This window comes from Loxodonta africana, chromosome 5 (assembly GCF_030014295.1).
Source record: "Loxodonta africana isolate mLoxAfr1 chromosome 5, mLoxAfr1.hap2, whole genome shotgun sequence".
Taxonomy (NCBI): Eukaryota; Metazoa; Chordata; class Mammalia; order Proboscidea; family Elephantidae; genus Loxodonta; species Loxodonta africana.
In genome coordinates this window covers 109,075,480-109,088,456 of record NC_087346.1, presented here as the reverse complement: position 1 = coordinate 109,088,456, position 12,977 = coordinate 109,075,480, and the positions used below count along the sequence as shown (strand labels likewise).

Sequence of the window (12,977 nt, the reverse complement as noted above, 5' to 3'; positions counted from 1 at the left end):
ATAGAAGAATCCTGATCACAAGGGGGAAAATGCAGAACAGAATTTCAAATTCTCATAGACTCCAGACTTCCTGGAGCCATGAAGATTGGATGAATCCCTGAAACTATAGCCCTGAGATAATCTTTAAACCTTAAACCAAAAATATCCCCTTAAGTATTTTTAAAACCAAACAATAGTTTAGTTTAACTAGTAAAAAAATATCTGCCTGGAACATTACTCTTCTAAGAACTAACCATATGGGATCAAACTGACAACAGCAACTCAAAAGATTAGATAGGAACCTTAAGGGGCAGTGAATTTATGTTAATGGATGAGGAACAACTCAGAAAAGGAGAGAATGGTTACACAACCCAAAAAAATGTTATCAATCTCATTAAATGGTATAGTAGAAACTGTTGAATTGGTGTACATTTTGCTGTGTATATTCTCAACAATAAAATAAATAAAATTTTATTTAACAAAAAAACTTCAGCTCTTCAAGACAAGCCACAGACTAAAAGAAAGTAGTTGCAAAATATATATCTGATAAAGGACTTGTATCCAAAATATTTAGAGAACTCTTAAAACTCAACATAACAACGCAATTACAAAATGGGCAAAATATCTTAACAGACACCTCACAAATAAGATTTATAGATGGCAAACATGCATATAAAAAACCTCAACATTATTTGTGACTAGAGAATTACAAAATAAAACAGCACTACCCATTTATTAGAATGGCTAAAAGCCAAAAAAACTGACAATACCAAATGCTGTCATGGATGTGGAGTGACAGTACCTCTCATTCACCGCTGTTAAGAGTTTCTTTAAAAGATAAACATAAACCTCCCATATGATCCAACCATTCCACTCCGAAGTATTTTCTTTTCAAAAGGAAAGCAAGCATACGGTTATACAAAGTCATGTACCAGAATGTTCACAGCATTTTAAGTATGGCAACAGCCAAAAACTTGAAACAACACAAACATCCAACGATAGGTGAACAGAATAACAAAAAAAAGGTGATACAACTCTACAACAAAATACTTCTCAGTAAAAAGAAACACAGTATTGATATATGCAAAAACTGGACGAAACTCAAAATATTATCCTGAAAGAAGCCAGACGAAAAAAAAGTACACACTGTGTGATTCCATTTACATAAAACTCTTGAAAATGCAAACTAATCTATACTGGCAGAAAGCAGATCAGTAGGTGCCCAGGGGGAGTTACAGAGGGGTAAGAGGGGGCTTCCGGGAATGACTGATAATGTTCGCTCTCTTGATTGTGGTGATGCTTTCATGGGTGTATATGCCAAAACTTAGAAATTACACATTAAATATGCAGAGTTTATAGTATGTCAATTTTATTTCATTAAAAATGATATCATCACTTGGTATCATTTAAAAAAAAATGATACTATGTGCTGAGATCAGGACTGAGTATGAGTTTGTTTCTTTCTTATCAAAATAGATATTACATGGGAAATTCAGGAGAGCTCTAGAAGAGTGCTACCCAAAGTGCTGATCTATAAACTTTTACTAGTCTGTGATGATACAGCAAAACCTGAAAAAAGCCAGGGCCTGTGTAAAGCAGAAACTTGTCAGAGAAGAAAACCTCAAGTATTTCCCACTTAAACGAGCAATAGAAAAGTGATAAAGACTGTACCCTGTCAAAGGCAGGAAATTTGCAGGACCTGGAAAAATTAGGCAGTCCTGTCAAGTTCCAGGTTTCACAGTATAAGGAATTTGCCCCAGAAGTTAACTACTTTATTAAGCACACTGTTTAGTTCAGCTGGTATTGTTTTCATAACAAAACTTTTTCCATGAAGGAGGCAGTATATATCGATGAACTTTCTGGCACAAGTTCCTTCTCTCACCACTGACCAGTAACAAACAGTTCACTGGCTGGCACCAGTCTGTGGAACACATTCTGAGCAGCACTGTTTCTATCACACTCAGGTATTTATTAACCTCTCTAAGCCTGTCCTCACCTGTATGAGAAGAGTAACGACTGCTCTGATCACCTCTAAGAATATTCTAATACTCTAATGAGCTATAAAGGTTCCTGGGTGATGCAAATGGTTAAGTGCTAGGCTAGTGACCAAAAGGTTCAGGGCTCAAATTCACTCAGCAGCTCCACAGAAGAAAATCCTGGCACTCTGTTTCCATAAGATTGCAGTCACTGAAAACCCGATGGAGCAGTTTTATTCCGGAAACATGCGGGGTCCCCACGAGCTGGAATCAACTCCACAGCAATGCGTCTAATAAGCTATGAACCCTGCATACACCAGTACCAACTAATTTATGTTTACTGAGTTACTGATTACTGAGTTATGGGAAAATCATCTGAAAGAATAAAACAATACACAAAAATAAAATGACATTCTTTATTTGTTTAGAATAATTGTAAAGTTAATTGAAATTAAAAATGGTTTGTTTTCCAGTGAAGTTGTTAATATCCAAAATTGCTAAATTCAGTATTAGAGATTATAACAAAAATGGACCTATTTATGGTCGTATCTGATATTTGATGGTAATATATACACTATACAATAACATCTATTCTTTTCATCAGAACATATTTTTCTGAACAGACATAGAAGTACAGAAGTAGCTGTTATTTTCATTTTTTTTCCGGTGTTCTGGTAAAAGATTTTAGTTTCTAGAATTCACGCACAGAATTGTTACACAAATTTAAGAGTATTTTTTCTTGTTCATGTCTGAAGAAGAGCATCTTTCTCAAAGAAATTTTATCTTTCTTTTGAAATATGGAATCACCTGAGTTATATATATGCAGCTTAGCCATTCTTTAAAAAAGTTATTTTTGGAAATACCACAAAATAATAATTACGTAGTACATGTCCTTGCTATTCACATACTTCTTTTTAAGCAATATTCAAGTACATTTGTGCTTTGCATGTTTATATCCATTTGAATATATTTTTAGCTATTATACTAAACTGTATATCTACAAAGATTTCTCAAATATTAAATAAATGAGGCAAAACAGTCATTATGAAAATATAAACCACTACTAGAGTTTTCTCAACTTTACTTCATTTTTTATGTATTTGCTGTCAACCATGTTCTTTAGGGAAGTTGATAAATTTTTATCTTTGTAATCTCATCACTGCTGCTTTCTCAGCTTGTTATAATACACTGCAGATTTTCTGAACACACAGTATTCACTTCACCATATCAGCTGCAGCAGCGAAATTTAATAGCATTGGTACTCATCATTTCTAGTTATTTCAGCTGCAGGACCACCTTAAAACAGAAATTGGAGGAAAAATTAGGTTATATCAGAATGGCGCTGATATATCCGAATATGCTAAAAGAACTAACAACAAGCAAGTACAATGCACGGTAACAGGTAATACACGCCTACTAGGGTGTATGATTCAAAATCACTTAACATTTACACCAGGTTCTATCACACACCCTCTCCAGACATTTAGCCTCAAAATGCCAAGCCAGGCTTCAACCAGCACTGTGGTTACTGGGCATGTGGACCTGTCATCAAGGCACCAAAGTGTTTGTGCAACTGCAGATTACAGGGAGAAGCTGAAGAACATAAGGGTTTACAAAGGACACAGCCATGAAGATTGGTTAGGGGTAAAGACATGTTAGTAAGAACAACTGAGAAAATGCAGGGCACTAATGACAGAAACACATATACATAAAGAGAATTATTTTTATTTCTTCCTCACAGCAGCAGTTTCTACTGTTCAAAAATTATTTTCCACATTTATTAAACACCAGGAATGGTTCCTGTTATTTAGCCTTTCCTTTGTCAATGTAAAGCCCTTCCCGTCATTCATTAGCCCTACCTAGTCTCAACCTGATTTTGTCACAATAACTACAAGGCATATTTTGTCTCCAGCAGCTACAGGTTTATAAAAGCAATTTTCTATTATTTGTCCAGTTAAAATAAGACACACTTTTCTTCAGGATTATAACCATTTTTTAACCATAAAAACCTGAGAATAAGCTAATTTCACAGCCCCAGGGTAAAATTATTTTTATCATTAATAAGCACTGAAGCATAACAAATTCAGCTGTTAGAATAGCAGTTATTCTTTCAAAAACAGCTATTTGATAAATTATGCTCAAAACTAAACACTTAAAAATTACAAGTTTTAATTAATTTAATACCAAAAAGTAGAGATGCAGAACACATCAACAAAGTACTTTCTGTGGTTGACATTAAATATCAGGAAAAAAAGAAATATTAAAAAGTGAACTATGAGCTTTTGTTATATTGTTCTAAAGGCATCAAAACTATAAAAGCTTAAACCATACAACAAAATTAAAATGAATACCTTATTAGCTGCTTCCAATGAATTGATCAGATTCTGCAGCTCCTCTTTACTCATTTCAACAGAATACGGTTTGACTTCACCATTTTCTTTTACATCTAGATGAAGGTTTAAAAGCGGCATTTGTAATGTAGCAATCTTGTCACTAGAAAGTGCAAGCTGTTTAAAATTAGGAAAATGGGAATTAATAGTTAAAAAAAAAAAAAGGACTGTACTAAATATGCATCAGAGCTTAATAACAATACGTTAAAAAAAAAAAAAAGTACTCCTGTTTGCTGCCAAGTATAAGGCAAAGTCGAAGAAATAAATTAAACCCATGCCAAAACAACACATATTTGAGCGACAGAAAGAGAAAGAAGAATGAACACCAGAGAGAAAGTAAGTCAGCAAAAAAAAAAAAAACCATGAAGTCAGCAGTTTTACAGCAGAAGCAGGTATCTAGAGTGGAGCTATTGCTGGGAAATACTGGATGGGACAAATGTAACAAGCAGCAGAACTCTTAACAAAGGGTGAAGCCACCAAGAGGACGAAAGTCCATTTACGAAAATAAATGAGACTAAAGCACCGATAAATGCTAAGATATTAAGATGCTAATTCATGATCAGCTGTCTACTAAACTGTTGATAAATGTTATCTATCCACCGTCTTCAATACAACCACCCAACAAAAATCCTCAAGATACTTACCTTACTTCTTACTTTTCTGTTTCCACTGAATATCTTAAGGGAAGTGGAAGAATCAAGTATTTATGGTACTAATATTTTTGAAACAAGCTCTGTAGCTTCAGTGGCAAATGCCAAAAGGAAACTCAATTTTCTTGGAATCTGAGCCAAAAACTCCACAATAATTGAATCCTTATTTGGAGCACCACCACTGGCAAAAATTACTTGTGTATTGATAAAAGGTTCCTTCCCTAACAACCAACCTCAAAGGATCCTCCCTGCAGTATCTGCTATAGAATCAAATCCTCACGCATCTCCATCTATTGGTCCCATCCTATCCGGCGCAAAGGAGAATGAAGAAAACCAAAGACACAAGGAAAATATTAGCCCAAAGGGCTAAAGGACCTCACGAGCCAGAGACTCCACCAGCCTGAAACCAGAATAACTGGACGGTGCCCAGCGACCACCAACAACCGCCCTGATAGGGATCACAACAGAGAGTCCTGGACAGAGGAGAAAAAGGTAGAACAGAATTGAAATTCACACACACACACACACACACACACACAAAGGCCAGACTTATTGGTCTGATAGAGACTGAAGGAACCCCTGAAACTATGGCCCATGGACACTCTGCTAACCCAGAACTGAAACCATTCCTGAAGCTGACTTCTCAAAGGTTAGACAGAACTATAAAACAAAAAATAATACACGTGAGGAACGTGCTTCTTAGTTCAATCTAATATACGAGACCAAATGGGCAACTCCTGTCCAAAAGCAAGATGAGAAGGTGGGAACAGACAGCAACTGGATGAATGGGCAAAGGGAAACCCAGGGTGGAAAGAGGGAGTGTGCTGTCACATTGTGGGGATTGCAACCAATGTCACAAAAACAGTATGTGTAAAAACTTTTTGAATGAGAAATTAACTTGAGCTATAAACGTTCACCTAAAGCACACACATACACACACAAAAATGCAATCCTTACATATCTCCTCCATTTTCTCTCCAAAAAGGACTCAGAATATCTGAGATTTGAAAGTATCACCTTCAGGTTATCTATCTTATGATTCTCAGTGGTTTGGCAGTTATGCAATGATATAATACTTATCCTGTATTTTGTGATCTGATGTGGTCCCCTTCCATTCTTGCATAATGCAAATTTTCACATAACAACCTGGTCTTTGGAACTAACCATATGAGTAAGTGAGTGGGTGTAAGTTGTTTCTCAGCCTATACTTGAATGCCACCTATGATGAGTAACATGCTACCTCAAAAGGACAAAATAATTTTGAGATACTGAGAGTTGTTAAAAAGTTTTTCCCTATGTTGAATTCAAATCCATCTTATTGCAAATGATGTACCTTAGCTCTTCTCCTAGCCTCTGTATCTATACAGAATACATTTATTTCCCCCTCCATATGACTTTTAGTCCTTTAAAGAGAACTGTCATATTTCTACTTGGTTTTCTCATCGGAAATGGTCTTACGGAACTTCATGTTAACATGATTTTAAGATGTTGGTCATTCTTTTCTGGTTGGGTTCTAATTTGTTTAAATATCTCCTAAAGTTTGGCAGTCACAAGTAAAAAAGATTATTAAACTAACTAAAAAGGATTAATTGTCCAAAACATAATATACTAGAACTACACTTTCCTTGAAATACTGCATTTCCACCAACAAAATACAATACAGGTAGTCCTTGATTTATAATGTGTTCGAGTTACAATGAACCACATTTACAACCATCACTGCATCTGGATCACTGCATCTTCCTGGGAGGAAGTTACAGGAAATACATTCCGGGGATATGACAAAAATTGCTGAGTTATGTGAACATGCCCCAAGCATCTGATCAGGATAAAATGATGGAAGAGATCAGTGGAAAAATCACTCATAAGACACTGAATTTAGAACTTGATGTTGCCAAAGTGGAATAGCTCATAGATCAGGAAGGAGAATTGGCAGATAAGGACTTAATGGATTTTAAAGAGGAAAGAAATGCTGAGCAACAAGCAATAAGGAAGAGGAAGGAAAGATGTTACCAAAAAATTTTACAGTGAAAGGATTAGCTAGAGTTTTTTCTAAACTAAATCAGGACCTTCGGCTGCTTGAAAACATGGACCCAAGCACTGATCACTTTGTTAAAGTTGACAGGCAGATCTGGGAAGCAGTAAGATATTACCACAAAATATAGGAAGAAAAAAATAAAAGGATTGTACAGATAACCCACACTAATTTTCTGACTAGAAACGTCGTCCCCATTCCCAGGAATAATCCAGGTGATCCAGAACCTTCTACAAGTGGAATTATGACAACTGACAAAATGCCAACGTTGACCAACTCTTTTTCAGTGTCAGAGTAAATTTTATGATTTGTGTATTTCTTTAGGTATATATTAAAATATGTCAGTAGTTTTCTATGTAATGTGTCTAACCCCCAAAGACAAATAAAGATCAAATTTATAAAGATACTGATAATAAAAAGCAATAACAGTGAAAACAAAAAAAAAGAAGTACTAGACTTCCATCAGAATCAACTTACAATGGACTCCTTAGAGCATAACCCCCTCATAAGCCCAGGACTACCTGTACCAAATCAACATACTGTTGACTCAAGCTGCCTTTGTTAAACCAAAGCAACAAAAACTTCTCATATATGTTACCATTAGCATATCTCTCTTACCTTTTAAATCTGTAGTTGGCTTTATCTAAATAAAAAAATCCTCTATTTACATTACCTCTGCTCAACTTATTTTGCTTCATTTGGTTCATCACTGTAATTGGCTGTAAAATAGTTTTAAACTTTGATTGTATCACGTTTATGTTAAATATAACTCTAGTTTCAGATCTGATAAGCATAATATTCATGAAAATGTTGAAGCATACTGGGCCAAGGCCAGAGCCATAGAAACCGCCTTCCTGGCTAACACAAATTCATCTGTCTTCAGGTGGTTATTTATCTAGTTATAAATCTGCCTAACTGTTATTTTTCATCCACAAAGACAATGTGAGGCATTTCATCTAGTGTCATGCTAAAGTCAAGAAACACACTGCATTTATTTTCTCATCTACTAGTCTTTGTTGCTGCTGTGTACCTAAAAAGGATGAAAGCTGATCTGAAATTGCTCTTTACGAACCCTACTCATCATGACTCTCTTTTCAAAATGTTTATAAAATTTGTTTAATAATATTTATTTTCTCCCTGCAAGTAGAACCATATTTACCAATACCAAGAAGGCTTTAAGGTCTATAAAGTTCAAAAATACTATATGTTGAATATATACTGCTCTACTATTTATGACCATTATTTACAGATCTAGTTAACTAAATTTACTATCAATATAATGTTATTATACATCATTTGGATATGTAGTATACTTATGCCCAAGCTAATGCCAAAAGATGTAATTTAAATTATCTTTGATATTTCTTTGGAATGATATATTCTCAAAATGAAAGAAAATTTAGATACATAATATTATATTCAAAAAATAAAATAAAAGCATACATACTCGTAGGTAAATATTCTCACCTTTAACTGCCAATCAAAATCCTGAAGCTGTGCAGAGGAAATATCAACTATTTCTCCTAAGAGAGCCTGTCTGATTTCATCTTTTCTACTTTTCAAGCATTTCATGATCGCTTCTTGATGAAATGAATTCAACTGATTCAACTGCTGAGATATCTACGAAAATAAAAATAAATGGTTAGAAATAAGCAAAAGGAACTTTCTGTCTAAAATATAAACACATAGTTCACTCTCCTTTCACATACCCCTTAAAAATGACAGCAAAACAATAAAAAGAAATATTTCTACTCACTATGAAAAGATTAAAATGAGAATGCATAACCTGCAAACAAGAGATTTTAACAAATTTCTAGACAGCAGAGAATAAAGGAACGAGCTAACAGCTGAAGCAGCAAGGAAGCCACAGCCTGGAATATGCCTGGAGAACACAAACGGTGGTGAAGCTGTATTAACAGATCAGACAATGTAGCTTTCAAGGCAAGGAGTATTCCAAGAAATACAGACAGATGGCAAAATAGCTGCTCAACGGAAAGGTACAACGATCTTAAATTTGTGTGCACCCAATAATAGTTTCAGAGTATACACAGCAAACTTGGCAGAACTAAAAAGAGATGTTAACATACCTCTCAATAACTTACAGAAGAAAGACAACAAAAAATCAATATCGAAGTGGAAAATACCACCATTCTATTTAACCTAGTCAACACGTGGAAGACTGTTGTTAGCTGCTGCTGGGTAGATTCTGACTCGTGGTGACCCCACGTGTGTATCGTAGCACTGGGCTCCATGGGGTTTTCAAGGCTGTGAAATTTCAGAAGCAGGTGACCAGGCCTGTCTTCCAAGGCACCTCTGGGTGGGTTTGAACTGCCAACCTTTTGGCTAGGACTTAACCATTTGCACTACCAGTGACTCCTATAGAACACTACACTCAACCATTATAGAATACACATTATTTTCAAATGTACATGGAACATTCACCAAAATATAGCATACACTGAGCCATGTAGCAAGTCAGGACAATTTCAAAGGATTGAAATCAAACATTTTATATATTTTTGGCAACTATGTAATTAAATCATAACTGGACAACAAAAGAAAACAAAAAAATCCAAATATTTACAAAATAAAAAAATAAAAGCAACCTAGTAAAGTTAAAGACAAATACACCCATGACACTGCAGCTTCATTTCAAGGTGTCTACCCTAGAAAAGCTGTCCAACATATGCACAAGGAGATACATATTAAGACTGCTTGCAGCAGCACTATTCATTATAGTGAGAAAGAAGCACTAACCCAACTGTCCATCAGCAGGGGACTAGACAGATAAATCTTACAAAAAATAATACAAGGGGTTAAAATACACGAATTGGATCTCCATCTATCAACAAGAATAAATTCAAAACACAATGTTGTATGAAAAAAAAATACGCAAATGCTATTGACAAGTTACACATCTAAACATCCCAAATAATTATATATATATATTGTTTAAGGTACAAAAGTACATACAATACAGAATCATAGCGACCCTACAGGACAGAAGAGAACTTCCCCAAAGGGTTTCCAAGGAGCAGCTGCTGACCTTCATGTTAGCAGCTGAGCCCCACCAGGGCTCCCAGAATACAAAACATGCACACCGACTTCAGGAGAGTGGTGTACTGTGGGGGGATGGCAGTCAGTGGGGGAAGGGAAGGGAGTATTTAGATATATCTGTAATGCTTTATTTCTAAAAACAAACAGATCTGAAAAACATAATATGAAATATTAACAAGTTTAATCATAGTAATAAGAATACAGGTATCTGTCATATTAATTTTCTGTCATTTTCTGCATGCTTTGTTGCACAATTTAAAAAACACAACCCCCTCAAAAGAAAAAACTTAACTTCCACAGTTCTTCTGTTTACTCAAAATTATTGAGGTTTTTGCTCATATAATATATTCTGACTCATGATGACCCTTGTACAACGTCTTAAACACCAGCTTTATTAAAAAAAAAAAAAAAAAACTTAGCATGTGTTTATTATAAAGGATAGAAATTTGAAGCAATGTTACCTCTTCATCAGATAAATTTTTACCCACTATAACTTTGAAAAATGTGGCAGTATCTTCTAGAATGTGTACCCATTCTGTTGAATCCCAAACACTGTGATAATCCTGGTAGAGAGGATAAGCCCGGCCACAAATGCCATCAATTATTTTGTGAAGAAGCTAGAGGGGAAAAAGAAAATAAGCATAATTCTAAGTATTATCATGAAACATACTTATCTTCGTTGTAGCAAACATGTTGTTGGGAAAAGTTTACATAATTGGCAACACCTAGTTTTTTTTTTTTTTTAGATGCTGGGAGCCCTGGTGGTGCAGCGGTTCGAATCCACCAGCTTGCTCCTTAGAAACCCTGCGGGACAGTTCTACTCTGTCCTATAGGGTCAGCAGTATGAATTCACCAGCTGCTCCCTGGAAACCCTAGGGGGCAGTTTTACTGTCCTACAGAGTTGTTATGAGTTGAAATTGACTTGATGGCAGCAGGTTTGTTTTTTTTTTTTTTTTTGGTGGGTGCATACTTCCTCCCTCCAACCTGTGTAGTTCCTAGTCCTCCTTGGACTCAGCCTAGAACACTACGTGTCTGTGCTCTGGAAAGGTTTCCTTTACCCCTTCTAGTGTGGGTTGCTCTCCCTTCCACAGGTGGATTACTGGATAACTCAGTTTGGCTTTCTATTAGAAAGCCAGCTCCATCGGGGCTCAGGCTGTGCCTCACTCACCACTTTACCTTATCCCATCAGGGCACTTGGCACTGTGTAGACTTCAATGAAAAGTTAGCTGAACGAATCAATGAAGCCGCTTTTCTTTTTTGGATAATTACATATTTATTTTAAGAAAATATTTCAGAGGTTAAAAGTTTTATTAAATTGGCTCTGTTTGGAAACAGTGTTGGTGTATAATTATGTTACAACTCTCCTGTAACTAACTGGCCCTGGTTTTCTCTTCTTGGGGCTACTCTCTAAACTAGAGTAGATCTTTAGAGATGGTTTCTGGGTCTTCTCTTGTAGAAGTAGTTTCAGTTTCAGTATTGCATTTCAAGCATCATATGTAAATACGTAGTTTTATTCATTCTGGTTTTGAGAGAGACAATAGATGACGGCCTTAGAGGGCACTGACATTCTGCAGTCTTGTGTGTAGGGGGTAGGGTATAGGCTGGGGTGGGTAGGAGATGATGCAGAAAGGGAGATAAAGAAGGAAAGCAAAAGACAAAAGTGTAGTGTTCTGGCTTCTTCTTTTCACCTTCTCTTGGGATGGTCCAAAGAGGAGGAGGAACCCATTGGTGCCGTGCCTGGGTGGCCCAGAGTTAAGCTGCCTTTTCCAGATCCTCACAGGCCAGGTTCCTTCTCATCCTCAAGGTGTCAACATACATGCCGCCTTCTGAGGGAAAGGCCATCTTGCATCACCCTAACTAATGTAGGCTTCCTGGTTATTTTACTTTCTTCACAGCACTTAACTTTTTTTTTTTTTTTTTTGGTCGCCCTCAAGGGGGCAGGGCCTGCTTCGAAGTCACCATGGTACCCTCAGCACCTACACTGTGCCCGGTGCATAGCGAGCACTGGAGACGTCTGTATCCAATGAATGAAACTTATATAAGGACGCTGCAAACCACGGACTCCACATCACAAGCTGTCAAAGAATAGGTGGCAACTCTACTCTCCTGCCCAGGCTCACTAGGTCCCGGGCTGTGCATGGGAGCGGGTGGCCCGTCCTCAATGGGATGCGGGCGCGGCCGGGAAACATCTGCCCGCAAAGTCAGGCCTGGGTGGCGACACCCCAAGCCTCGGCCTCCTCAGATCCACAGAGGAGGTAGGTGTCCGGCCACCCGAAAGCACGCCCCTTCCGCCTCCCTTTCCTAGGGAGCCCGAGATGGCCACGCGAAGGGGCCACTGGGCCTGACCGGAAAGCCACGCCGCCCTGGAACCCCGGCGCCGCGCCGCCAACCGCACCCCCCTTCACCTGCGGGCCCAGCTCGGTGGGCAGCTTCTGCAGCTGCCACAAGGGCGTCCCCTCTTCCGACTCCATCCCTGATGCGAGGCTGGTCCCGGGTCACGTGACAAGGCCCCGTCTCTCCAGGTTAGCGACGGCTCGCCCACGTGACTTTTCTATCGGGTAGGGCGGGGGCCAAGGGGAGGAGGAAAGAGACGTAGAGGCCCTTGTGCGCTTGCGCAGGGACACAGCCAATGTACTCGTAACTGAGGAAAGTCCTTTGCCGCTTGGTATGAAGGCATTGCTTAAACTCTCTCAGGCTAGTAATTTTGAAAGCAAAGTTGCAGATCTCTCAACGCAGCTTACAAATATCTGCAGTCTTCTGTTGAACTTAGCACTGTTTAGGCAACAGTCTGATAAGGCTTACCATATATTTGCGTGCGCCCGGGCCCTTGACCCGACAGTTTAATATATGTCTTGTACTAAAGTCCCCTTTTTGGAAGGTTGAGGATTTA

At 37.6% G+C, this 12,977-nt stretch overlaps 1 protein-coding gene across 2 annotated transcripts; it reads right to left on the bottom strand.

Annotated features, from left to right (window-relative positions):
- Positions 1-213: 213 nt before the first annotated feature.
- On the bottom strand, positions 214-12,637 carry COMMD8 (COMM domain containing 8). Of its 2 annotated transcripts, XM_003415864.4 has the most exons (5): positions 12,493-12,624; positions 10,549-10,704; positions 8,498-8,650; positions 4,307-4,462; positions 214-3,251 (listed from the first exon to the last, which is right to left on the bottom strand). In XM_003415864.4, the coding sequence occupies exons 1-5, from the start codon at positions 12,556-12,558 to the stop codon at positions 3,231-3,233; spliced, it is 552 nt and encodes a 183-aa protein (XP_003415912.1). In that variant the 5' UTR covers positions 12,559-12,624; the 3' UTR covers positions 214-3,230. The 2 variants fall into 2 exon arrangements, with proteins under 2 accessions (XP_003415912.1, XP_023410795.1); XM_023555027.2 differs by lacking the exons at positions 214-3,251; positions 4,307-4,462 and adding an exon at positions 4,517-7,749 and having other exon boundaries at positions 12,493-12,637.
- Between the last annotated feature and the right edge of the window lie 340 nt (positions 12,638-12,977).